Source organism: Gymnoscopelus microlampas, assembly GCF_963454915.1.
Source record: "Gymnoscopelus microlampas genome assembly, chromosome: 14".
Classification (NCBI taxonomy): domain Eukaryota; kingdom Metazoa; phylum Chordata; class Actinopteri; order Myctophiformes; family Myctophidae; genus Gymnoscopelus; species Gymnoscopelus microlampas.
The window spans coordinates 23316227-23342029 of NC_139951.1; the positions used below are offsets into that span (position 1 = coordinate 23316227).

Below are 25803 nucleotides of genomic sequence, written 5' to 3' on the forward strand. Positions count from 1 at the left end.
ATTGAAGAAATGAAGCAAATAAGGCATTAAGTTCTCCAAGGCCAAAATAATAAACAAAACAATTTCCACTAACTAAAACTCACTATTCAAACAGAAAAACTAAATTAAACCGCCTAACTGACAATGAAACAGGAGAAAAATGCAGAGAAAGGGGCAAAGAACCTCTTCAATGCTTTCTTACTGTTACCAAGACTAGGTACTGTACAGTACTTTACCAACCAGTGGTGTAAAGTAACAATTTTGAGGTATTTTTTTACTTTACTGGAGTATTTCTAATTTTCAGTACTTTTACTTCTACTCCACTACATCTCAGAGGCAAATATTGTACTCCACTACAATTATTTGAAAACTTTAGTTACTGGATTAGATTTTGATAATTATTACAAAACATAGAGTAACCACAGCCATACATACATTTCGGCCATTTGAAAATAGACGATTTACAAGCTTGAGCAATACAGTACCTTTATCTGGGCAGGGGTGCAGTAAATAACAACATTGGAGTGGTGGTTGACTGACTCAATCAGTCTGAATACATATAACCCTAATAATGTGAAGCAAGACATTATTGAAAAAGTGCATTTCTGTGATTCAACTCCCTTTTGACTCCATCTTGGAGCTGGCTTCAGCAACAAAGCTGTTAAAATGCTACTTGTCAAGTTGAATAATAATAATAATAATACACATGTGACATGAATGTATAATACCCGATACATATGCAGACTGTCCACCATGTGGGTTTCATTTAACCTCTCATTAACTCCTCCCACCAGGTCTCCCAGTGCGTCCAAGACAACTGCGCTCAAATCACACCTGCTTTCCTACAGAAATTAATTTGTTAAGATAATAGATACCATACTTCACCATATTTGTTGTACATGTTTTACTTTACATTACTGTAGTACAGTTGCATTGACAATGCAAAATGTTGTTTTACATTGGAACTGTAGCAATACGTGAGCTGAGAATACCTTTTTTTACAAACTTAAAAACATCTGAAAATGTAAACCTTTAAATACATTTCACAAAACTAGAAGCACTTTTTTACAGTCAGACCAACAAACATTATAAAGTTATGTAAAATACAAGACTTAAAGCTTGAACTAAATTACAACAAGAAAATAACTATATTTAAATCCACTCTACAGAAAAAGAAAACAACACTTGAAAAGATTGGCACCAAAGATGGCAACAAAATAATACAATAGCAAAAGCATTATTATATTACATCTTCTCAATAATGATAATTCATACAAACTTGCAGCAAGACATTCATCTTTGAGAAATTGATCTGGATAAAGAAGTTTCTTAAAAAGCACTCTTGCACACTGACATAAAAACACATTATCGAAAAGAATAAATACAAATGTTTAATGCTCAGCAATAGAATGCAGCATGTGAAGGCATTTTGTATAATTTCTCACCCAGTTAACAAAAGAACTGAGGTTGTGGTGTCTATGATGATATTGTAACCATTTTTGAAAAAGCACAAGATTACACAAGTTATGCTTATAGAAAGGTGCATAGATGGAAGTAAAAAAATGCAGCATCAAGGTGACACTTTTACAAAAAGATCACAAAAGCAACATCTCATTATGTGAAGTCGTTGCTAATCCAGTACTTGGTTCTGTTTTGCTGTTAAAAGAACATTGTACAGCAGCTTGTTTCAAAGCTGCATTATTACAACTGAAAATGTTTGATCATACAAGGCTCTTGTGCAAATGTAACATTTCCATAAAACAGCTCACGATAGAACGTTTTTTTACCCACATAAACAATATACAATTTACAAAGAAGAATTTCACATTATAATTACTCAAATTAACCTCCATTAGTTACATCATTATTTCACCTGATGAGCTTTGCAGAATGCAGGCAACTTGCCCACCACCACAGAGAGACCCGGGCTAAATTCCCAGCAGCAATGCCTCCGGCTTAGCCGGGCGCTCCACCGAAAACAATTGACAGTGATTGTGGGTGGGAAACTGGCAAGGGATCAAGTCCTTGTCGCTGCAATAGGGACCCGTTGGGTGGTAAATGGTGCATTTATATAGCACCTTTATCCAAAGCGCTTTATAACGTGCATTACATTCACCCATTCACACACAGGAGGAAACCATGCAAGGCATGGTTAGGGGTTCAGTGTCTTGCTCAAGGACATTAACCCAGAGGGAGTCGGGGATCGCACCGGAAACCGATTCCCAGGCGTCCGCTCTACCCCCTGAGCCACTGCTGCCCTCTAGGGGTGGTCAGAGTGCCTATTTAGCAAGGGGAGAACACCCACGCATGTTACAATCTCAATGTGACACTCCTCACTGTCAGGAGAAAATGATGGTAGTGATGGGTCGTTCATGATCAATTTGTTCAAAAGAACGAGTTCATTGCCGTGAACGTGAACAAGCTCGTTCACTTCCTGAAACTGTTATGTTCACGCTATAGTTCATGCCACCCATCCCCTCACCCCATACACAGGATGGGAGGGCGGGCTGTACGCGCGACATAATAATAACACTCCCGCGATAGTGTTTTTCACTCGAAAATAGTGCTACTGAACGAGAACGTGAACGAATCATTTGAAGGAATCATTGCCGTGAACGTGAACAAAATCGTTCATTCACTGAAATGAAAGTTTTTTCCCACCACTAATCAGTGGAGATACAGTATGTGGTTTTCTACACCCTCCCCAGACCAACAGTGGGGGAGATGGGCAACAGGAACCGCTGCACAGCTTGGGACTTAGCACCAATTAATTAACCCCCCATGCTACTCAGCCCTTAATTGTGTCTGCATATACTGCTACAGAGCATAGTCCCCGCTAATCAGTAGGCTTTTTCAATACACATATGAAAATGACTTTGGCGTTGAACACAGTAGGACAATTGGATGTTAAACTTTACATGTTAAAGTTGGCATCGGAAGAATTGTAACCATACAAAAAACCTAATAAAACTAGATCTTGTATCAGTGTTTGGCCTTCAGAAGGCTTCAATACAGTACAATATGTGTAAATGTATATGTTATATAGATGTTTTCATGCATTGCATTGCAATCTAATCTGTACAGAATAATGTATATGGATAGCGCTTTTAACATTTACGTGTATGTGTCATGATTGTCATCGTAAATGTGGAAAAATTGGACATTTTAAAATGTACCGGTCGGTGAACCAGTCGGTGTACACATTTTACATGTACTTGAATGTTAAAATGTCACACCCCCAGGACATATTATTTTTTATTTTTCCACATTTACCAAAACATTATGTAGTGAATGTGTCCAGATTCCAGACACATGGAGTAATTGCAGCTTCTGTCCTATGGAGTGAACAGCCTAAATGAGTGAAGTCTTCAAAATATGAAAACATTTAGCTTAAAGAGAGTTCCCAAGATATTCAACCTAGGACAAGGTTAAACATATTGATTAAAGAAATGTGTGATGACCCTTTTCCACTCTGCTTGTGGATCCTTGTGTGTGTTTTTCCTGTTCCTGTGTAGGAGTTCTTTAAGCTGGTTCGTGACAAAATGGGGCCTCATCCGGGATAAGCGGGTGAGCTGATTCATGACAAATGTTAATAATAATAATTGCCACTCAAAAAAGAGTGTATCTAAAAAAAATGAATTGGACTATTACAAAAACAAACACTGTTAAACACTGTCACCTATGGCATGGTTAGGAGGTTGTGTTCAGGAAACAAAAACACTTTTTGTTTAAAATCACTGTCATTCACAGAGTTACTCTGACAGGAACTCATAAGTTCTATCACTTTCTTTCTTTCTGTATTTCCACTCCTAACTTTTCCATTAAAGCTGAAATTAATGTTCCTTTTAAGGTTAAATTACTGTAAAAAAATGCAGTACTTTAATGCTCCTTTTCTGTCATCTTTTAAGCCCAGTTTGCATTATTCTATATTCCCGAAAACCCATCTCTTCTTTGCAAATGTCAAGCATAACCAGCAAGTATTCTTAATGCCATTTCAACAATAAATAAAGAATACACTGTAGTGACACACTACGTTCCTATAATTCCAACTCTCACACTTCGACCTCACTGTGAGTCATCTCCATCTTGACATAAAGGGGCAGAGGGTCCATTGTGGCTTTGGTCCACTTCCGTCATGGTGCTTATGGGGGTCATGGGGGTCTCACATTTGTCGTCTGTGCTGACGAGGCTGTACTGACCGTTCTCCATGTCTCTGGAGGGTTGCTTCAACCTGCTCCTCAAGGTGTGGTGGATGAAACCCACGGGAACAGGCATCATGGCAAATATGATCAACAGAGAAAGGACAGCTAGAGCCCAGCCTGGATACTCCAGAGTCACCTCGGATGCCTGGAGACGAACATACGGCATATGAACATGAGCTCTCATCTCATTCATATAAAACTAAACTAAACGCATGAATGAAATAATGGCAGCAGCTGTTACGTCAACAGTCATGTCAACAAAAGGCAGTGAAGTGAAAAACATCACAATCTGAGTTTCAAGATTATTGGATGGATGATTTTATTTTGTCATTGAACAACAACATTATCTTGATGGCATCAATCCAATGCAAAAAGAGCGACAGAATGCGTAGATGTTAGTATCAGCATAGGTACTAATAAATAGACAATAAAAAAGTCAGTGATATATGCTGTATTACACCAGAGATGTAGTGCAATGCATGAATGTGTGAAGTGCTCATGTAGGCTGGGCACCAAAATCAAATGCAATCAATCAATCAGTCAGTCCATTTTGAGTTAAATCATCATCCATGTTCTTACCTGCTCTTCATTCCAGGACCTGTACGTGGGCCGTTCGATGAACATGCGGATCAAGCTGGCTCCAAGCAGTCCCAACATGGCCAGCAGGCACACATACTTCCACAGGTATTTGTAAATGACACTGGGCCGCCAGCCCAGCATTATTTCGATGTCATTAAGGAACCTTTTCAAGCACACAGAGTGGTGGATGTTTAGAGCAGTAGGAAATTGTGGCACAAGTTCACCCAATACATCTAATAATGATCTGAATTGATCAGCAACATGGTGTCAAAGAGTTTTACAACACAACATGTTATGCATTTAGTGAATTGTGCTTATCCAGATGGACTTACAATAAGAGCAACGATAGGAGATATGGCCTAGAAGATTACAGGCTGCAAAATGTTAGGTGAGCAATAGACAGGGCTAAAACATGGCCAATATTCCTGTGGTCCAATAACAATGTAAAGAGAGACAGGGGGACAGGAGCGAACAAGTATGTGGTATGTAGAAGGATTTCCCCCCCAATCTCACCTATCAGCTCCATACATCCAAGAGACACTGAACGTCTCAAACACCACGACCATGATAAGAGGCAGAGTGGCTGAGTAGTCGTCAAACATCATCACAAAATAGTTCCCACAGCGCTGGGTGAAGACCAGTCCGATCACAAAGCCAAGAATGCAGCTGAACACTGTAACACAAGAATATACAAACAGAACCGTTAAACCACATGAACCCTATAATCCCTATGCTGAGCATGTCATAATAGATGAACATTCTGTGAAAATAGGTGAACATTTGGCAAAAATACCCGATCTACAAGCTGTAAACACGTCACAACGCAGCGCGTTGTGACGTGTTTAGAGTCAAAATGTTTACCTGTGAGTTTGGTCTTGTTCCTGGCCAGAACCTTGAAGTTGTCCGTGAGGGGGGCGAGGATGCCCTCCATGGTGCCAAACATGGTGCTGAGGCCCAGGTTGAGCAGCATGAGGAAGAACAGTGCTGACCAGAAGGGGCTGCCAGGCAGGAGTGATATGGCCTCAGTGAAGGCAATGAAGGCCAGACCGGTCCCCTCCACACCCTACAGACAAGGCAGGTCAACCAAGAGCACAACACACTTGAGAGAGAAGCATGCATATCGAATATCTACAACTTCAGTTACGTTTTTTCCCCAATTGTCAATTTCCACATTTTGCTCTAACGTAATTGTTTCTTTTCTTTTTTTTTTTTACAGTGTAGAGCGACAGAAGATTGACTGAGGGCAGAGAGGGCGGTTAGGACATCATGTAACACAGATCCCCAGCCAGGATTGACCTGGGGACCTTGCGATTGTGTGGTGGTGGTCTTAACATCTACTATACCTGCACTAGTGTGTCCTATTAATCGTATTCACCCATTACATAAAAAAAACATAAATGAGTAAGCCACTGATACAAATCAAGATGAATGCCACTCTGAGAATCCATCTTTACCGTCTGCATCTCTGCTTCCATGTCGCAGTCCGTGAGTGAGCCATTGAAATTCATGCCGTATTGTTTGAACCAAGACCTGTAGTCCTCCAGGGCCACAGAACTGGGGTCAGCCTGGATAAAGGCAGGTGCCATCGTGTAGTCCACTCCATCGTCCGATAACAGCCCAGGCAGCTTTTTCATATTGCTGAGAACGACAAAAAGGGGCAACTTTATGCAAACAGGTTAGTGGTGAGAAGTGAAAACACAGACCTGCTAGAGGGGTTGGTAGGTATATACTCCCTGGGTAGAAGGCTGCTGGCTACACTGTGTCATTATGACATCATAGACCTGTGCATGTCGGTTTTGCAACATCAAAGCAATTACATTTTTAACCTAGAATTTCAGTCCAGACCAGCTCCAGCTGTACTTAATCCTGCACCCAGCTGCTTCACTATAAATGCATCAATTTCTCCTACTGTACTTTTATTTCTGTCAAGTTGCTTCTTGTGCTTTAAGTGAGTGTGTAAAGAGACAGGAAACGGAGGGCAGAGAGGGTGAAAGACGTGGATACAGCTGGGATCAAACAGTCATTGCAACTATAATGGTTAGTGAGGTGACCATATTATGGTCACCACACTAACCAAACACCAACCGATACGTCCCGATATGATTAATGTTTAAATTAGAAAATTCTAACACATACACACCTGGCTACACATTCCATGGCCTTGTTCTTGGCGCGGAATCCAAGCACAGCAAACACAACAAGGGTGGCCAGCACCGAGGTGAGGAAGTTGATGAAGGAGACTGTGTAGGCGTCACGGTGGCAGTTATTATTCTTAGGATTGTAGGAGGAGTAGGCAATGACGGATCCAAAGCCCAGGCCAAGAGCAAAGAAAACCTGTGTAGCTGCTTGCCGCCACACCTGCACGTCAGCCCAGATCTCCAACTGTGGATGATTGGAACAACCGATGTGTCAGGGTAATCTCCACGAAAAAACAAACAAATAAGTCATATGCATGAAACGGTATTACATTAATGTGGTATGAACTTTAAGGACAGTTCTGTGAATACAAACAGGTTTCTCCCTGGGTTAGAAGCAAGGTATGAGTCATAGGTCATCTGCAATATCTTCACCTAGCTAAATGTACAACTTTGTGGGCAGAAGATGAATTTCCAGGGATATGTATTTACCAGAGCAGAACCTGCTAGCATTATTAATAACAGCATGTTCTACTTTTTTCAGTAGAGACTGAGGACAATCTCCCAAGTTTTGTTGATAAAACTGGGTGGAAGCTATTAAGAGTTGAAAAAGAGAGAACTGTACTACAGAACCAATCCAAAGTCTAGGCTCTTATTGGAGTAGCTTGAGCAGATGTGTTGTTGTGTACCGACCTTGGGGTAGAACATGTAGGTGATACCATCTAGGGCTCCGTCCAGCAGTAGCCCTCTGATAAGGAAACACAGTAGCACCACATATGGGAAGATGGAGGAGAAATACATGACCTGAAAAAGGAGAGAAAGACATTTTGAGAATTACAACTTTAGGGTAGAGGAGTTGCCCAGCTGCTGACACCCAAACAACATTGCATCTCTTGGAATAGCGGTTCTGGTTCAAAATGGTCACATTTGAAGCTGAAGACTTTATGACATAGTATGCTGTGGTAGAATCCAAATGTTCCAGTCCTCTTCCAACTCTCATGATAATGTACTTGAGTTTCAGTCACATAGTACTGCCATTCTTGAGGGAAAAGTTCAAAAGGCAATTTTTTACCTAGTATTTTCCAACGGCTTATCTTATCTTTGAAGGTCCCTGATCCACATGGGTGTCTGTAGTGCAGCCTGAATGGTCAAATGTTTATCCAAAATAAATGATTATTCCCTCAAGCCGGGAATGCTATGTGACTGGAAGTTGAGCATATCATGAGAAGTCGAGGGAACCTTGTAAGGATATCATATGGCTGCCATAGCAACTGCATGGTTCTACAGAATGTTTTGTAAAGCAGATAATGATAAATGCACCCTGATAAAAACTACTTACTAAAAGTTGCAGAATTGTCTGATCTACCAGTGACAATTCATTGAATGGGTCAGCTGCAACAGAGCTATGTGTGTTTGTATGTGAGCATGTGTGTGGGGGGTGTCAATGACATTCCTGAAATACCCAGAACCGTGGGAACCCTGATTTACTAAGTTAAGCATATGACAAGGCTTACTGTAAGTCTACCTGGGAAGACCTATACATTGCTAGCCTATGAGGACCCCTTGCAATTTTGCACTTGTACATAGGGTGAATTGAACCATAATCTGCACAACCCCATTATTGTATGCTGAATATTAAAGGGGGCCTTTAATAAACCAAGTTTCGTGAATTCTATAGGATATGTGTCAAGAGCTTGTGTGGGACATGGCCACTAGCCTACGTGAAACTCACTGAAAGGCGTCCTTTCACATATAGGCTGCTGGTGATTTTACAGCAGGAGCTCTCAATACAGAACACACTAAGAAGTGTTATTTTCACGTCCTCCTCACGATAGAACATTGTGGATTGGATTCAAGTTAAATATTGTCCCCCTTTAAAGGCCAGTCCAAACCAATGCAACTCCTTGCAACTGCCATTTGGGATAACGGTTGCAAGTAGTTGCATGTTGCAAGGAGTTGCGTCGCGAATCATTGGTGTGGACTGGCCTTAATAGTCCAGTGTGGTAATACTAGTTTTATATGACTGCTTATAATTATCCACCTTCCCAGTTATTTTTAGTTTTTTTAGTTTAACAGGATGTGCTTTTAATTTAGGCAAATTGCCTTTTTGACTAACATGAGCAAAAACACACATCCACACATGCAAAACGATGACCATTTGTCATCTGTGACTGTGAACTAACAATTGATGAGTCAAGACACTTCAATAAACTACAGGAAGTGTGATGTGTAAACAGAGCTCAAGGGAGAGGCAAGCAGCTAAATCAACATGTAGCCTAAGCCTACATAACAAACATGCCACAGTATTTCAATGCAGCATTCCACCATATCATGTATAAGAAACACAGGATGGTGAACATCATGCAATATTTTGACATACTGTGGACGTTTTATCAACTGACACACTGCTGTCAATCTATCTGTGACACACACAGACTCAGGGGCTGGAAATAACATATAGAGATGATTGATTGTTTGTTGACAGACCAAGGACAAACTGGTCACCAGTCCACACCTTCATTTACACAGCCAATATGAGCCACCAGACTCCAAGTGAAACACTGAGACGAGACACAGCCAAAAATAGTCCTACACCAGTCAGTGAGTCAGTCAAGGCTGGGATGCTTAAAAGCACTAACTCAGCTTGGACCTGATCTGGAAATGCTTCAACCAAGCTAAAGCGTTTCCACCCCTTTGGCCATTATATGGAGATTCAGATGTTTTTAGAAAACAAGACAGGTCTAATAATGCTGTGGCTTCCATGTGGATCTTGATGACGTCATATTGACACTGTGACATATCACATATTGACTTCAAAATATAGTTATTATTTGCCTCAAAAATTAAAAGTTAAATATTTCAGTATGAAACTGAAGAAAAGAATATTCTAGGATTTACTTCCTTGGGTGTGCAAAATTGTCAAAAGACATTTATAAAACATTAAACATTTCTAAAAGTATGAAACTGAAAAGTAATCTGTGGCTCTTCCTTTCTGCCCCGGTCCCGAAGAAGCAGAGCACCAGCAAAGGTGGTAAAAAGATGAAGCACGTTCTCAGGTTCACTCTGGACTGCACCCATCCTGTTGAAGATGGCATCATGGACGCTGTTAACTTTGAGCAGTCCCTGCAGGAGAGCATCAAGGTGAACGGGAAAGCCGGAAACCTTGGTGTGGTGTCCATCGAGAGGAGCAAGAGCAAGATTACAGTGTCTTCTGAGGTGCCCTTCTCTAAAAGATACCTGAAATATCTGACCAAGAAGTACCTGAAGAAGAACAATCTTTGTGACTGGATGCGCGTTGTGGCCAACACCAAGAAGAGCAATGAGCTCCGCTACTTCCAGATCAACCAGGATGAAGAGGAAGAAGAGGATGAGGATTAAACTGATGATTGTCCTGTTTTTGTACATTCAATAATAAATTGTTGACAGTAAAAAAAAAAGATGAAAAAAAAGTAACCAGTAACCCAGTAACCAGTAATCAGTAATCAGCGCAGTGGGTTTGCGAGATTAGCCTTGTACTCGTAAAACACAGAAAAACACACACAGACCCTCTCTATAGAAAGTGCTGCAGACATTTCCTTCTCCAGTGTTGTCAAACTTAGTGCCATCGAGGGAATTTAGGCTTTCATTCCGACTAATGTTTGCTCTGCTGACTTTAGTTATTCTGAAGTTTGGCTGGTTTGAAAACCACCATATGAAATGCTTAAAGGACGACTTCACCCATTTTCAACCTGACCTCATTTAATAGGACCTCACTAATGCTCATGATAAAATGGTACCATTTTTTTCTACTCGGTCTGTGTCTCATAGGAGGACTGTGGACACTTTTTTTTTTATTAATGCAAGAACAATGGCTTCCATTATAGCATGCTAACATTCCAGGAATAAATGTCTGTAGTTTCTATTATCTTTGATTCCCCATCGATGATGTCACTGGTAGGCTGGTTTCTGAACAGTCCACAGCCCGCCTCTGAGACACAGGCCAAGTAGACAAAAAATGTACTATATTATCATGAGCATTAGTGAGGACCTACATAAAGATAGGTTGAAAATGGGTGAAGTCGTCCTTTAATGCTCTATGATGCTCTTCACCAGTCCAGACAGTGCATCTGGCCTGATAAGTCAAAACAGACCTTTGAGGATCAGCTGCCAAGGCTGGTCAGACAAGTTACCTTAGCAGATGTCTTGATACCCTTAAACATCCCCAGGCACACGATGGTCCAGGCAGCCAGAAGGCTGCAGGTGCTATAAACATTGAACTGTCCAGTCTCTTCGATGGAATCTGTGATGTCAAGGGCCTTCCGGTACCAGAAATATGTAGTGGGTGAGCTGGCTTCACATTCCTTAACTGTAAGTTAAAGAAAATAACAAGGAGAGACATTTATTATCTTGTAGCACTTTGTGGTTTACTGTACTGCTGAATTGATACTGAAAATATTATATAGCAAAACTATCGTAGCGTGTTAACACAAATAGAGGTAGATCTCAACCACATGTATAATAATGCTTTTAATTGTCTGAGACATGTCTCAGAGTCAGCTACTATAAGCAACAAGCATGCAAACTGATTAGGGTTGAAAAAGGTGAGACATGTGCGTGAGCAGGGAAAATACAGACCCGCTAGGGGGGTCCGGGGGGTAGGGCCTCCGGAGTAAAAAGCTGTTAGCTACACTGCCTCCAATTTCAGTCCAGCTCCAGGTGCACTTAACCCATGCATCCAGCTACTTCACTACCTACCAATGAATGCATTATTTCTCCGAATTTACTGGATTTCACTTTTGTCGACAGTCGATTCACATGCATCACTTTTAACTATTTTTGTAAATAGTCACAGAAAGAAAGTCTATGATTTCACAATGACAGTGTAGCTTCCAGCCTTCTATGCAGAAACGACCTATCCCTGGACACCTCTAGGCATGCATCACACTATCGGCATGTATAACTCTCATTTTGAGTAGGCACGTATTCCTATGTTATATTTTGAATACCCCCCACAAATTATCATTGGATGCTACTGTGCACAAATCACATGCCGGTAGGTTATCTACTCGTTTCAAAAAAGAAAATTTCATCAAAACATGACAAGTTTGCATATGAGAAACAATCAACATGTTTTGTTAAATTAGGTGTGCTGAGGAGGTACCTGTTACGTTTCCATGTTCAGGACACTTTTCCCAAGGCAGAGGGTACTGAAATGAGCTCCCGAGGTAGAAGATGCTCCATCCGATGATAACATTGTAGTAGAGGGCCACAAAGGAACATACCTGTGGGCATGGCAGAACATGAGCAGGCTCCATGGAAGCTTAATGGTCATTCATCCATTATATCCAAATATGTGGCACTCAACCAGTTGTATGTGGAAACCTAATTTGCCTCTTCCAAGAAGTCAGGACCACATTCTTACATAATTCCACATATCTCCATTAAAGTTGGTCTCCGTCCATAACCCAAATGATGGGAGCCAAGCCATTGGTTGAGAAACGCTGACCTAGACTACTTGCTTGTGCATAATTGTGCCCTCAAACGACACATTATTTCCCAACGAATACATGTTACAGAACTGGTTAAGAGCTAATGCATAGTCTCAGGTGTAATATGTAATATGATATCCTGAAAGTAAGAATAATCTTGTTTGTTGATGTTGGTTATTTTTCTTTTACATATTTCTGTTATTCTACTGGACTAGATGGATTAATCTCCCATGAAATCTTAAACCTTAACCTTTAAGGGTAAGACTTCTGCCAACTACCAAGGTGATCTGTCTGACAAGCCTGGGCAGCTGGCACTCAAAGGTGTGCTTTGATTATTAGGCCGGGTGTACTGGTACAAAGTGTAGAGCAGTAATCATTTCATACACGCAAGCAAGAATATGGAGGTTTCAATCAAACTAAACACCACACCTAGGGTTGGCAAACAGCACTGGTCACAACACATTTATTGATCACGTCCACAAACAAATTAGACTTGGGGGACAATAAGCATTTTCAGCTTACCACACAGCTGGAGTAGCCAATCCCAGCGAGCCTGGGGGAGATGTACTTCCACACTCCGATGCTGCCCTGTCGGATGGACTGCCCGGCCGCCAGCTCCAGGAAGAACAATGGAATTCCCACAATCAGCATCATTAGCACATATAGGAGGAGGAAAGCTCCTGATCAGAGACGATAAAAGATGTTAATAAAACATTGATAACTGAAGTGGGTCATGCTTATGGGTACCTCTGTGGGTGTACAGTATTTGTATATGTGCTTTGGTGCTGCTCTCTTGTACGTCACATCACTAATGCTTTTATTTAAAATAAATAAATATCACAAACTAACTCCCTGGCCACTACAAGGGTTGTCATGGCAACTAAGGAGCATGACAAACCTTTATGGAAATAAACAGCATGTCTGTCTTTGACCAATTGGATTGCTTGGCTTAAACTACCCAATGCATAATAAAAGATCATTTTTATTTTATGACCCATAGACATTAATTTGACCGTAAGAACATGTGACATCTACAGAGATGTTCACAAATCCAAGACACCACAAATGGCTATACGGCCATTGCTGGTGATGTAAGCTTATCATAAACACAATAATCATCATTGTTTAGTTCATATCATCACTGACTGTCTTCCATCCTATGTTCAAGGGCATTTGGGGAGAACAAAACTTCAGCTTCCCCCCAGGGGATTTATTTTGTACGTGTCCGAGTTTGATTATTAATTATTTATCGGCTTGAGTACTTGATATATACAGATAATGTTCAAATGAATATACTGGTACACACAATTACACGCAAAAGACAGATAATGTTCAAATGTGACAATACGCACACAAGAGAGAAAAACAGAAGCATAGCTGGAATTAGAGATTGCAAGTGCTACTTCTCTGTGTGGTTAAATGTGTCCAAATTGAGGCAGCCAGCTGACCTGTTTCTATCAAACTGACAGTATACATTGCTTTTTCACTGTCTTCAAAGCTGATAGGTGAGCGGCAGAGTACAAGAAAATAGGCTGTTGTTGGCCATTCAACTGATCTGAACATGTACTAATTCACACGGCTGCGTCCTCACCTCCTCCGTTTTGATGGCACAAATATGGAAACCTCCACACATTGCCGAGCCCGACACTGAATCCAACCTGTGCCAGGAAATATTCTACTTTACTGTTCCATCCATCTCTAGCAGGGGGCTCTGATGTCTCCACCTGACCGCTGCCCTCTGGAGCAGAGCCAGTCACCTCTGACCCTGGCATGCCATTGCCAATCCTGTCATCGTCACTGGGCAAGGGCTGCTTCTCTTCCATCTAAGGTAGAGGATACATACAAATTAACACCACATCATGTCCTTTTGCCAGATAAAGCAACTGATTGGCTGGAATCTGGACATAAGCAAGATAGTAAAAGAAAAAATGTGATGCATTTATCCTGCATCTTCTCTGCACAGTTTACATACAACAAAAAGAGCCCGCCACTCTTTGGTTTTTGTTTTATAACTGTTTGATGTTTTGCATAGTAGTGTATATTTGTCTGTCATTAAATGTTTCGATGAATTGTGTACAAAAGGACCCCAATGGAATTGGAAACAAGCCATAGGCTTTCTTGGGTTTAAAATCCGCTTAGCAGACCTTGTATTGATTGAACTATACTTTTCGTAAGTTTCCTGTGCTTTTTTTTTTTTTGCAAACTGATAATACTAAATAACTAAAGTATTCAATCAATCAATCAATCAGCAGCAACATAGATATGGCAAAGCAAGTTAAATTCAGTGGTGGAAGAAGTGATCAGATTGTTTACTTAAGTAAAAGTATAAATACCACAATGTAAACATAGTCTGTTACAATTAAAAGTTCGGTATTCCGAATTTACTTGAGTAAAAGTACAAAAGCATTGGCATGAAAATGTACATTATGCAGACATTTTCAAAACGTATAGCGGTTAATGCATGTTTTGTAATAATAATCAAAATCTACAAAGTAACTAGTAACTAACGTTTTCAAATAATTGTAGTGGAGTAAAAGTACAATGTTTGCCTATGAGATGTAGTGGAGTAGAAGTAAAAGTATTGAATATTAGAAATACTTCACTAAAGTAAAAATACTTCAAAAGCGTACTTAAGTTAATGTACTTAGTTATTTTCCACCACTGGTTAAATTCATCATGAAAGTACCCCTACCCTGTATGAGACTTTCGCACATAAAAGGCACGGGTAAATAAAACAATGCCAAGCGGTGCTGAGATGCTCTCACCTGATTACGTGGGAACTATGCTTAATTAAAAAGTATCGAACCAACCAGTTAAAACAAGATATCCAAATAAATCCAAGTAAAAGACACGTGGAGGTCTTCAGTGTTCTTGTGTTTGATCAGATTATAACAGGAAGAACATGTGCTGCAATGTCGCGCCGATTCTTATCAGATCACAAACGTTCAAGGCACAGCGCGCCTTCCTTTGTTATCCACACGTGTCACTGTGTATCGATATTCATGCGTGGTCCCCGCAGCGTGGAATCAGCGTAAAGATAGGAATCTAATGAATGAACTGTTATGATACTGTTCTCACAACTGACTGATACATGCCGCCGTGGATGGGTGGTGTTTCTTCCGCATGATGCAATGATGAATGAACACTGACTCCTCCCCTAACATTAGTAGCTTTTAACATCCATAGACAGCTAGTTCATAGTTGGATGGACAGACAGGCTGTGTAACTACATTATAGCAGGCAATTATCTGCAATTGATCGAATTACCTGACAATGAAGCAGTCCTGAAATAATGTGTTTAAACTGAACGAGAGTCACTCGTGTTGATGACATGACTTTATGGCCGGCTTTAATGAAAAAATAAGAAATAGCCTACAACACAACACGTGGCAAAACTTCAGTTTCCTTCTTCCTTTCTTTCGAATACTATTTTAATGAAATAACAGTAATACAAAGACACTTGTCATGCTTATCAGTGATCATATTTGTTAATAGGATTTTCTTTTAATCCAAATAGTAATAATAATAATAGTAATATTCTGCTGCGGCAGTAAAAATACAATATAATAATATTCACTTTTATTTATTGGTTTGGTTATAGGCTTTGATATACAAGTCACATATGCGCTCGGGTCTGCCACGTAAGCCTCTGCACAATTACAACACCAGCTCCATAAAATGTGTTATAAACAATAGCTACAATTACATTAATATACACGTGTCAGCATGTCAGTAATGTCATGCATTCAACAACGAATGTGATAAATACCTTTACGCATCAAATTCTATATATTCTTCTTCTAAAATGTTCTCTTCAAATGTCCTCAGTGACACACAAGCCAAAGTCAAACATGCCAGTGCTGTGTACACACAGAGGCTACTTGACTGACTCCTCCTATGTTCCACCCATGTCTTCCACATCCTATCGGTGAATATTTTGAAATTTGATCTTCACATGCCCAAATAAACTGACATACAGTAGAGACCTATTCGAACCCCTTGAGCTAAAACGTTAACTGGGCTATTAGGCTACTACAGTAGCCCAGCCCTATATCTACCGCTCACACAACAGGCAATCAGTCCCCACTTGGGCAACAAAGGGGATATTGGGGTTTATGAGCTTCAGGCCGTGCTACTTCATCTGTCAAGCAAGCTGTCAGTGTTCGGCCTATACCCGACAAACTTAATTAAGGGTCCTCATTTCTCAATGGAAGACTTCCAACCACTGCGGGTAGGTATACAGGCCTATCATACAGTTTGGTTAAAATGTTTAATTCATTCAAATAAATTCCGGATTGCAGCTTTAACGACACCTTGTGGTTTGTAGATGCATGTTCGCGCGCTCTATGTGCAGAAATCCCAGGTATCAAGGCTGCAGATTACCCAAGGTTTGTTCTACACTGTTATCTGATGTTGTAGATATTATGTAACGAGTGATTCTAGGATCAGACCTTTAAGGGAGCTCAGGCAGCCCCCTAAGCCAGGGGTTCTCAGCTGTTTAATTTTAAGGACCCCCAGTTTGGTATGCATTAGGACCTTGGACCCCGAATGGACCCAAGGGTCAATTTCCATTTGTACACTCTCAGCCAGGGTACAGATCTGTAAGGGTGCATTTGGTTCCCAACTATCATTCAGCTGCATGGGGACCCCCTGGACCCCCCCCCCCCCCCCCATGAACAAAATAACCATGTAGGATACCATGTAGTTATTACTATAAACAGTACACACATGTAATTTCTAACTGCAAATATAGCAATCATATTTCATGTCTTAAGTTACAGGTATTGTATAGGCTACATTGTATCAATGCATATTTTAGATATAGACACTGCACTGTGCATGATGTGTGCACTGTGCATAACTATGTACTCTATGTATTGTGTTCAAATATACTTGGACATGTGTAGCAAAAATCATTACTTTCTTTATCCCGATGTGTATTATGTAATATAATAAGACAGCCAGTCAGAGAGAAAGGGAGAGAAAGGGTGATTATGTGTCTGAGACTGAGAGAACAAAAGAGAAATTGAAGTAAGTGTGTGTGTGTGTGTGTGTGTGTGTGTGTGTGTGTGTGTGTGTGTGTGTGTGTGTGTGTGTGTGTGTATGAGGCTCCATTAATATCATTATTCCCAGCTCCGTGTAACACATCCGCGTGATTTTCTGCGTGCGTGTGACTCAACGCATAGACGTGTCGTGTACTTTCCCATTCATTTCTGACGGAACGCGATTAGGCGTGCACGCGACACGTGCACGCCTGACGTGCACGCGTACTCGCATAGTTGTACACGACTACGCGTAGTCGCGTACCAACATGGAGAACGCTCGCATTAACGCACGCATAAAGATAACATTTATTTTTTGGTCACGCGATTACACGAGGCGAGCAGTGAGGTGCGCACGGCGCTTTACGCGTGTCTGGGAATGCGCGACTCTCTGGATCGCGTGCGTGTGCGCGTGACAATTATAAATATATTTTTTATTATTTAAATAATATTTAAATAATAATGTATGTACTTGAAAAAGACGGGATACAAAGTTAGTTAGTTATGTTCTTCTACATTAGCTATTTAAAATTATGAATTATTGTATAAGGAACTATTTTAATGAAATATTCTCCTTGTAAGGGACATTTAGCAGTGGTGGAAAGTAACTAAGTACATTTACTTAAGTACTTTTAGTCCACTACATTAATTTTAAAACTTTATTTACTTAGTAGATTTTGATTATTATTACAAAACATTTATTAACCACTTCAGCAGCCATATGCACATTTCGACCCTTTGAAAATAGGAGATCTACGAGGTCACAATGCATGCATGTGAGCTTGTACATCTGCTATTTTAATATCAAAATATTAATTAGAGGTATATATAATATTAAAAAACTGGCAGGCTCCAGTGTACATACAGTAGCCATAACATGAGAAATATCCCCTAGCCTACAGCAGGGTCATAACAAAATGATGAGCAGTATTAGGCCTATGGACGAATATGACATCAAGGCATTTAATAGCTACTTAAGTATTAATTTGCTATAAATTCCCGCCCGTCCCACATTGTCCCACACAAGTGGTAGCCTACTTCTGTCCCTCAAATGAACAGTTTGGATCTGGTCACCATAGCCATGAGATAGTTAATTTGAGACTTCAATGTAAGGTTTTATAAACCAATTATTTGTTTACCAACATTGAGACTGGATGCACAGGTGATTGTTTCACAAAATCAATTCTCAACCTGTTGTTTTGGGTAGCACACCCCAACCAAAAATGGCCCCTGTCCAAGTCCTAACCTACCCCATGTCCTAACCTAACCTACCCCCCCCTCTCTCTTCCTTTTTTTGTACATATTGTTCACCCTTCATACCAGTAACCTGTAAACTGATTGTATGACATTCTGTATAGTAGTGTGTATATCTGTCTGTCTCTTATATGTCATCATGATTTGTGTGCATGGGGATCTCATCTTAAACAAGCTAAGTGCTTAATGAGCTTTCCAGTTTAGTAGACCTTGTATTGCGAATTTGTACTTCCATGTACTGTTATGTACTGTCATGTACTGTTCTCATGTCTTACTAAATAAAGTACATCAATCAATCAATCAAAACCCCCTCTTGTGTGTTGACTGGTGAGGCGCGTCCTAGCGAGACCTGATAGAATGGGTTTCATTGCGCGCAAACTGGTTGCACGCATACTGGTTGGTTCTTATCAGTGTGACGTCGTCTGTTAAGGGGTCTATAAGAGCTTGATATCGTTTTATAGAGGAGTAATGAAAACATGATTATGTGTATTATATACACCAAATGAATATAGACACGTCACAGATTATTAAGAACTTTTCATTATAACATTTGCTTGAGAATTGACAGAGTAAGGCTTAATTAAAGTGATATGAATTGGGACATAGTTTCTCTTATTCTAAAGCCTACATTTTATTATCATCAAGCTATTCACCAAGCTAATTCAGGTAATTTCTCCCAAATACAATCCATAATTGTTGCACCCTTGGAAAAGTTGCAAGCGCAAAGTGCGCAGATTCCACACATTTTAAGTAATAAGGCTGTCCAGGTACACAATTTAGTGCAAAGTAGGCCTACAGCAGATAATACTATACACTGGCAACTAGGCTGCCTTATATCAATTACAATGAGCAGTCTGAAAATGCCCTGTAGCCTACATCTTCATTGAGACCATCTCTCTAAAGTTTCCATGATTGACTTGGACACACATTTTGCTTATCCTGCATGTTATTTTTTATTATTGTCATGACAGTAGAACATTTCTTTGACCTTCACAGTTCATATTTATTAAAGCCTCACTATGCACTTTGATGTTGTAAATCCAATTTTGAGAATAAAAAAGCATACATTGATTATATTTGCATATTGTATTTTATTCACGTTTCTTTCTTGCATTACGGTATAACGTTGCAATGGCTCTTTCAAAATCAAACATGACAGTCATGACTTACACTTCAACATAGTGTTTGCACTTTCTCCCTATTCATCCTGTAAATCTACATAAAATTCATAATCATGTACCCAATATAATCCAACATAAAGGAAAATGTCATGGGGTCCAGAGCCCAATAATTGTCTATTTAGCGGTCCTTGACATTGAAATGTTGAATAACCGAGATAAACCACTTCACCTTCAACATTTCACTGCCGTGTTTTCCTTTCCATTTACTGGGTGTTTATGCACACTTAGCCTATACTCACCTGGATCAAGGTGCATCATCAGGACATAAAAAAATGAGTTTTATTTTCATCATCAATTGGTTTATTACTTTCACTGGTGGCAGTGTGTGACCTCAGATATATAGAGCACAACATATTTAATTTAGTTTGATAACTACACTACTGTAGTGCAATAGTCTAGTTTTAAAAGTAAATGAACACAAGCCATTTTCTGGTGTTGACGTCATAGAGTAATGCATAGATATAGTGGCATCAGTTAATATAAACAGTCAGAGGACATTCGTTACTCAATCAATGGTTCTCCACCACATCGATCAACATACTTATAGTGGCGTTGCATACTCATCATATAATATAATACAGTAAACCAATACTTTATAGCAGGGGTAGGCAACCTTAGGCACGGGTGCCAACGTTGGCACAGGGGAGGATGATCAGTGGCACCCTGGCATAAGTGTGTGAGAGAAGTTTTCTTTTTCTTTTAAATTTAAATATTCAAAAAAGGGGTTTAGTCAAGTTAAATTAAGCCCCCTCACATCTATGCACAAATTACATCCTGCACATAATTCTATATTCATTCAAACTCCTAACTCTGACTGGGGAGGGAGTCTGGGAGATAAGTGGGTTATTGATCCGAGTTTAATGATCATTACATCATGATAAAGAAGAAGAAAAACAGTTATGTACAGCATATGGACAATCAAACTTAATGTTGACATGGCACACTGACTATCAAGAAATTAAAACATGGCACTCATGTCAAATAGGTTGCCATCCCCTGGCCTATACATTCAACCGCAACTTTAAGTGGCAAGTTTCAAGTGGGCAAGTATAGAGAAAACATTTTTATAGCGTGAAGTTGAACGGAGATGGCCAACAGTGTAGTGTGGAGTTGGAATGGTGGGCATTGGTCTGCAGGGTAGCTTGGGTTTGAGCGATGGCAGCCAGCAGAGTAACGTAGAGTTGAACGTGATGTGGGCATCAGGTGTAGAGTGGGAAGGACTGGCGGTTGGTGCCGACTCCTGTGGGGAAGGTGGTGCTCATCTGTTGGCTACAACAATCCTCCCTGGTCATCTGGAAGGCAAGCCTACGAAACTGATGACATCAAAGGGCCACAATGAATTATTACACACTATTACACACCCTTACATACGAGTGCCAACATTGGCATAGGGGAGGGTGATCATTGGCACACTGACATAAGTGTGAGTGTGTTTTTTTTTCTTTGAAAATTAAATATTCTAAAAAAGGTTAGTCAGTTAAATTAAGTCTTCTCACATCTATATACAAATTACATCCTGCACATAATTCTACATTCACTAGGCAAAGAAACACACCTTTATGGAAGTTTAAGGGTTTTTATTGAATAAATGGAATGGAATGGAACGGAGGGGTGGAGGGTTCCGGGGGAGGGTCGCCGACCCTGGAGTCTCTGGGGTGGAGGTCGTTAGCGTGATCAGCACGGTGCTCGAGGTTGGTAATAGGAGTCATCAGCACAGCACGTTTAGGCTGTTACCCCCAAAAAGTTAGCAAAGATCGGTAACTAAATTAGTGAATCTGAGGTCCTGGAGGTTAGTGCGGATGTACCTCTGATAGGCCTGGGACCATCTACCTAGCAATTGTACAGTGTGGTCCTGGAGGCCTCGGCTAGCGGCAGTAGAAGCGGCGCCGATACGAAACTAATGGCCTGAGAAATTCTCTGCGGAGAATCCGGATCGGGTGAGGATTTGGCGGAGGTGGTGTAGGAACCAGCTGCGGGTGGCTACAGTTCCATGCTCGTTAATGAAAAGTGGGTCTGATGGTAGGGCGTTTTGGGAAAGTCTGGTGTGGACGTAGTTAGCCAGAGGTTCGAAAGGGCTGACTGGGGAATTGAGACGGAACAGATAGATGGGTGTTAGGCGGTACTGGGACGATTTGCTCCGTTTGATGGTGAAGACTAGTGTGTCGTTGTCGTGGACTGCTAGGTCGGAAAGGCAGGGGGAGATGGAGGAATCGAAATGGGTATTGGCTGTGGTGAATTCGGAGCATCTGAGGAAGGCATAGAAGCCTATCAGATCAGAAACATGGATTCGAGAGTGAAGTTGGTGAAGGGGTTGGCGTAGCCGGATCTAATAGTGTGGATACAAGCGGTGAGAATATCTAAGGTGAGGGGTAAACGCCTGGGAGGAAGGCACGGTTCGCTGCACTGCAGTCCTTTGAGTATGAGGGCGATTTGGGGGTGCTGAGTGAATGGATGGGGTGAACCGGTGATGAGTTTAGTGAAAAAGATGATTCCACAGAGGTAAGCTCTGATTGTGGAAGAGCGTATGGAACGGGCGGAGTGACAGTGACTAATGTAAGCTGAAAGTGTGATGAGGTCTAGGGAGGGAAAGTGAATGTCGTGAGTGTGGTGGAAATACTTATAACTTCTCCAGGCTGTCCAGTAGGAGGACAGGGTGGAGTCGGCTACACCTTGGAGGGCAGACAGCTGGGACTGGAGGATGAGGTGGTGGAGAGGATGGGCTATGGAAAGATGATGTCCAAAAATGGAGGAACCGGGACAGGATGCTGGTCTGAGTGTGGAGCCAGTGTCTTGAACTTCTGAAACAGAAAAGGGGAAAGTGTATCAGCAATAGCATTGTGGTGACCTGGGATGTGGGCAGCTCTGATTATGAATTGGTGGGTAACGGAAAGACATGTGAGGCGGCGCAGGAGTGACATGATGGGAGAGATGAGGAATGGCCTTTGTTTATGATGTGGACGACGGACAGGTTATCGGAATGGATGAGGATGCTGTGGCTGGTCCATTGTGAACCCCACAGGGCTGCAGAGATTACAATGGGGTAGAGCTCATACAGGGTGGAAGATTGTGTGTGGTCCGGGTCGAGCTGGTGGAAACCGTCTGGCCAGGGGGACGAAAACCATCGTCCTGCGTAGTAGCCTCTGAATCCTGCGGAGGGGGCGGCATCGGTGTAGAGTTGTATGTCCTCTGGGGAGGAAATGAAATCGTTATAGAAAAAAGTGATTCCGTTCCAGTTTGTGAGGAGGAGATGCCAAAGGCGGAGTTTTGACATCATTTAGAAAGGCACACACATGTCTCTATCAGGTCCCACAGTTAACAGTGCATGTCGGAGCACAAAAAAACCCATGTCAAAGATCATTGAGGAAGACCCTCATTTACAATGATGCCGAGATTAGACACATAAATAACATAGGAACAACAAGAGAAACGATAATGTTGACAACAGTAAAAACATTTGCACGTTGACAGCAATCAGTTAAAACGGTTGCATACAGGTAATGCACGGTTATTATATAAATTCCTAAAATGGCCAATAGATGCTAGGGTATTCAGTTTAAGCTCTTGTTGCAAGAGGTTCCAATCGGGTGCACCAATGCTAAAAGCAGTCTTTTACCGAACTGGCAAAAGGAACCAGAAGGACTAGCCAATCGCTGGAGTGAGTTAGAATGTGACTAGGTTTTTGACGTAGCATGGTAATTTTCCAATCAGGGCTTTATAAATAAATAGGTGCCAATGACTATTGCGCCTCTCAGAGAAGACCAGCCCACCTTATCACACAGGGCACAGTGATGAGTGTCGTAGCTGTCACCAGTAATAAACCAGCTGCTCCACCACTCCTGTCAGAGGATACAGGAAAACACAAATGCATACATTTATATATATTCTATTTGTGGAAAACGTGTGCCACTGAATGATTCAAGTGTTACTCACGGAATCGGATTATAAAACATATTACAGTAAGCAGTGATACATAACACACTGTATACAAGGACCCAACAGGCTATGGGTCTAGCTTACCAAAGAGGTAAACATGCATTTTTGTTTGTTTGTAATTACTTACAAATTATCATCATCTACAAATAATTGTAGTAGTGGAGTAAAAAGTTCAATATTTGCCTCTGAGGTGTGAAGTAGAAGTACAGTATTGAATTCAAGTACAGTAAAAGTACCTAAAATGCAGTACTTGAGTAAATGTACTTATATAGTTACTTTCCACTACTGCTAATCATGTAATATACAAAAATATCATTTTCATATGACAGCTCTAAGACAGGTAGCTTTACAAACAAACAGACACACGTTTTACTGTGTACTGTACACCAGGGGTTCTCAAACATGTTTGTCTCAGGGCACCTCTGTAAATAATGTCTTCATCCATGGCACCCCATCATTTTTACATTGTTACTTTGTAATATCTGTTTCCATTATGACAGATTTAAAATAACTTTATACTTGACGGTTAACCACTTGAACCCCAGTATCCCCATTCTGGGAGCTGGTGGGAACATTCGCCAAAAATAGCAGATCTCACTGTGAGCTTGTGGATCGGCTATTGTTGGCGAAGATATTTGGTGTAGAAAAAGAACACACCAAGTACAGTGCAAGTACTAAGTATAGAGGGTCTAAAAGCAGCTTTCATCGCACCCATTTTGGAAGCGTTGTTCAGTCAGTTAGGGGGGTCCCGGGTCCGTGACCGCCACCAAGGGGTCACGGACCCCCATCAGTTACAAGCTCGTTGTGAGCTTGTAGGTCTGCTATTGTCGTCAAATAAAACTCCGCCGTAACCTAATCGGCCCGGGGTTACGGCGGAGTTTTATTTGACGACAATAGCAGATCTACAAGCTCACAACGAGCTTGTAGCTGATGATGTATATGTTTAAAGTGCTCATATGGCCCATAATCACTTAATTTGGGCTTGTTTCCTATAGACCTGGTTGCTTGTTTCTCTCACAGAATCTGGCAAAAAAAACTCGCAAGCTAACGTTATTAATCCAAGTGTTAACACAATTACACACACAAATGTCAACGAAACCTTTTGACTACTAAGAACTGCATTTGGACTGAATGTTTGAGGGGGAAGAACATAGATATATATATATGTATATATATGGGGAAGAAGGCTTTGTGGCTAATTTAAGGACGGCTAACGTTAGCTCCCTTGCAAGCAGCTGTATGCTGCAATTCATTTACGTTAAAGTTATTATTTAACATTAACACAAACTTACCACAGAGGTCTTTTTCGGATAAGAAATGTGGTTCCACTTCCAGTCCAACACACATACGAAGCAAGTAAAATGTCCGGTATCTCACCGTAGAGATCAATGGCGGCTCTCAGATGCCTGCCGAAAAGATTTTGACCACAATGCATTGCGCAAATAAAAAAACTTCAAAATATATTTATATTCTAATAGTGTAGTATTCAAATTGCAGATAATATGATTACCTCTTGTTTCCCTAACTTCCTAACTATTTTAGTTATGTTACAAATACATAGGTAATATTATTATTATTATTATTATTATTATTATTATTATTATTATTATCATTATTAATATTATTATTTTTGGCTCACTGGCACCATCTACTGGAGGAAAAGGGCAATAATGGACAAACTGTCACACGCACGCGCAGGCGAAACTGTGTGTTGCACAAAAAAATTCACACGTGAATGCTCAGCTACACACACACACGCACGCACACTCGCTCGTGTAAGAAAACGGTAGGCGTTCATGCATGCGTACTTGAGGAAATCTCATCTATTAATGACGTGGATGGAGCCTCATAGTGTGTGTGTGTGTGTGTGTGTGTGTGTGTGTGTGTGTGTGTGTGTGTGTGTGTGCGTGAAAAAAGAAAGAAAGCGTGCATGCTTGCGTGCGTGCGTGCGTGCGTCGTGGGTGCGTGTGTGTAAGAGAGAGAGAGAAATTACATTTTTATCTCTAAGGTGGAGTGGACTGGGCAGGGCT

General features: G+C 40.9%; 2 protein-coding genes and 1 long non-coding RNA gene across 7 annotated transcripts; 1 reads left to right on the forward strand and 2 right to left on the reverse strand.

Moving 5' to 3' along the window:
• Positions 1–1381: 1381 nt before the first annotated feature.
• On the reverse strand, positions 1382–16204 carry LOC311060967 (sodium-dependent neutral amino acid transporter B(0)AT2-like). Of its 3 annotated transcripts, none has more exons than XM_084079402.1 (12): positions 16133–16204; positions 13955–14186; positions 12886–13043; positions 12036–12156; positions 11065–11240; positions 7589–7699; positions 6901–7142; positions 6215–6398; positions 5622–5823; positions 5274–5433; positions 4761–4923; positions 1382–4326 (listed from the first exon to the last, which is right to left on the reverse strand). In XM_084079402.1, exons 2-12 carry the CDS (start codon positions 14184–14186, stop codon positions 4045–4047), a joined length of 2031 nt encoding a protein of 676 aa, XP_083935528.1. In that variant the 5' UTR covers positions 16133–16204; the 3' UTR covers positions 1382–4044. The 3 variants fall into 3 exon arrangements, with proteins under 3 accessions (XP_083935528.1, XP_083935529.1, XP_083935527.1); XM_084079403.1 differs by lacking the exon at positions 16133–16204 and adding an exon at positions 15174–15474; XM_084079401.1 differs by lacking the exon at positions 16133–16204 and adding an exon at positions 15129–15474.
• On the forward strand, positions 9907–10273 carry LOC311060988 (large ribosomal subunit protein eL22-like; the record flags this gene model as incomplete). Its single annotated transcript, XM_084079441.1, has 1 exon — positions 9907–10273. Exon 1 carries the CDS (start codon positions 9935–9937, stop codon positions 10271–10273), a length of 339 nt encoding a protein of 112 aa, XP_083935567.1. The 5' UTR covers positions 9907–9934.
• Positions 16205–19730: 3526 nt separating the features above from the next.
• On the reverse strand, positions 19731–25203 carry LOC311060989. Of its 3 annotated transcripts, none has more exons than XR_014602343.1 (4): positions 25066–25203; positions 23608–23676; positions 22894–23026; positions 19731–22638 (listed from the first exon to the last, which is right to left on the reverse strand). It is a non-coding gene; the product is annotated as an uncharacterized lncRNA (long non-coding RNA). The 3 variants fall into 3 exon arrangements; XR_014602344.1 differs by having other exon boundaries at positions 19731–21153; positions 22458–23026; XR_014602345.1 differs by having other exon boundaries at positions 19731–23026.
• Between the last annotated feature and the right edge of the window lie 600 nt (positions 25204–25803).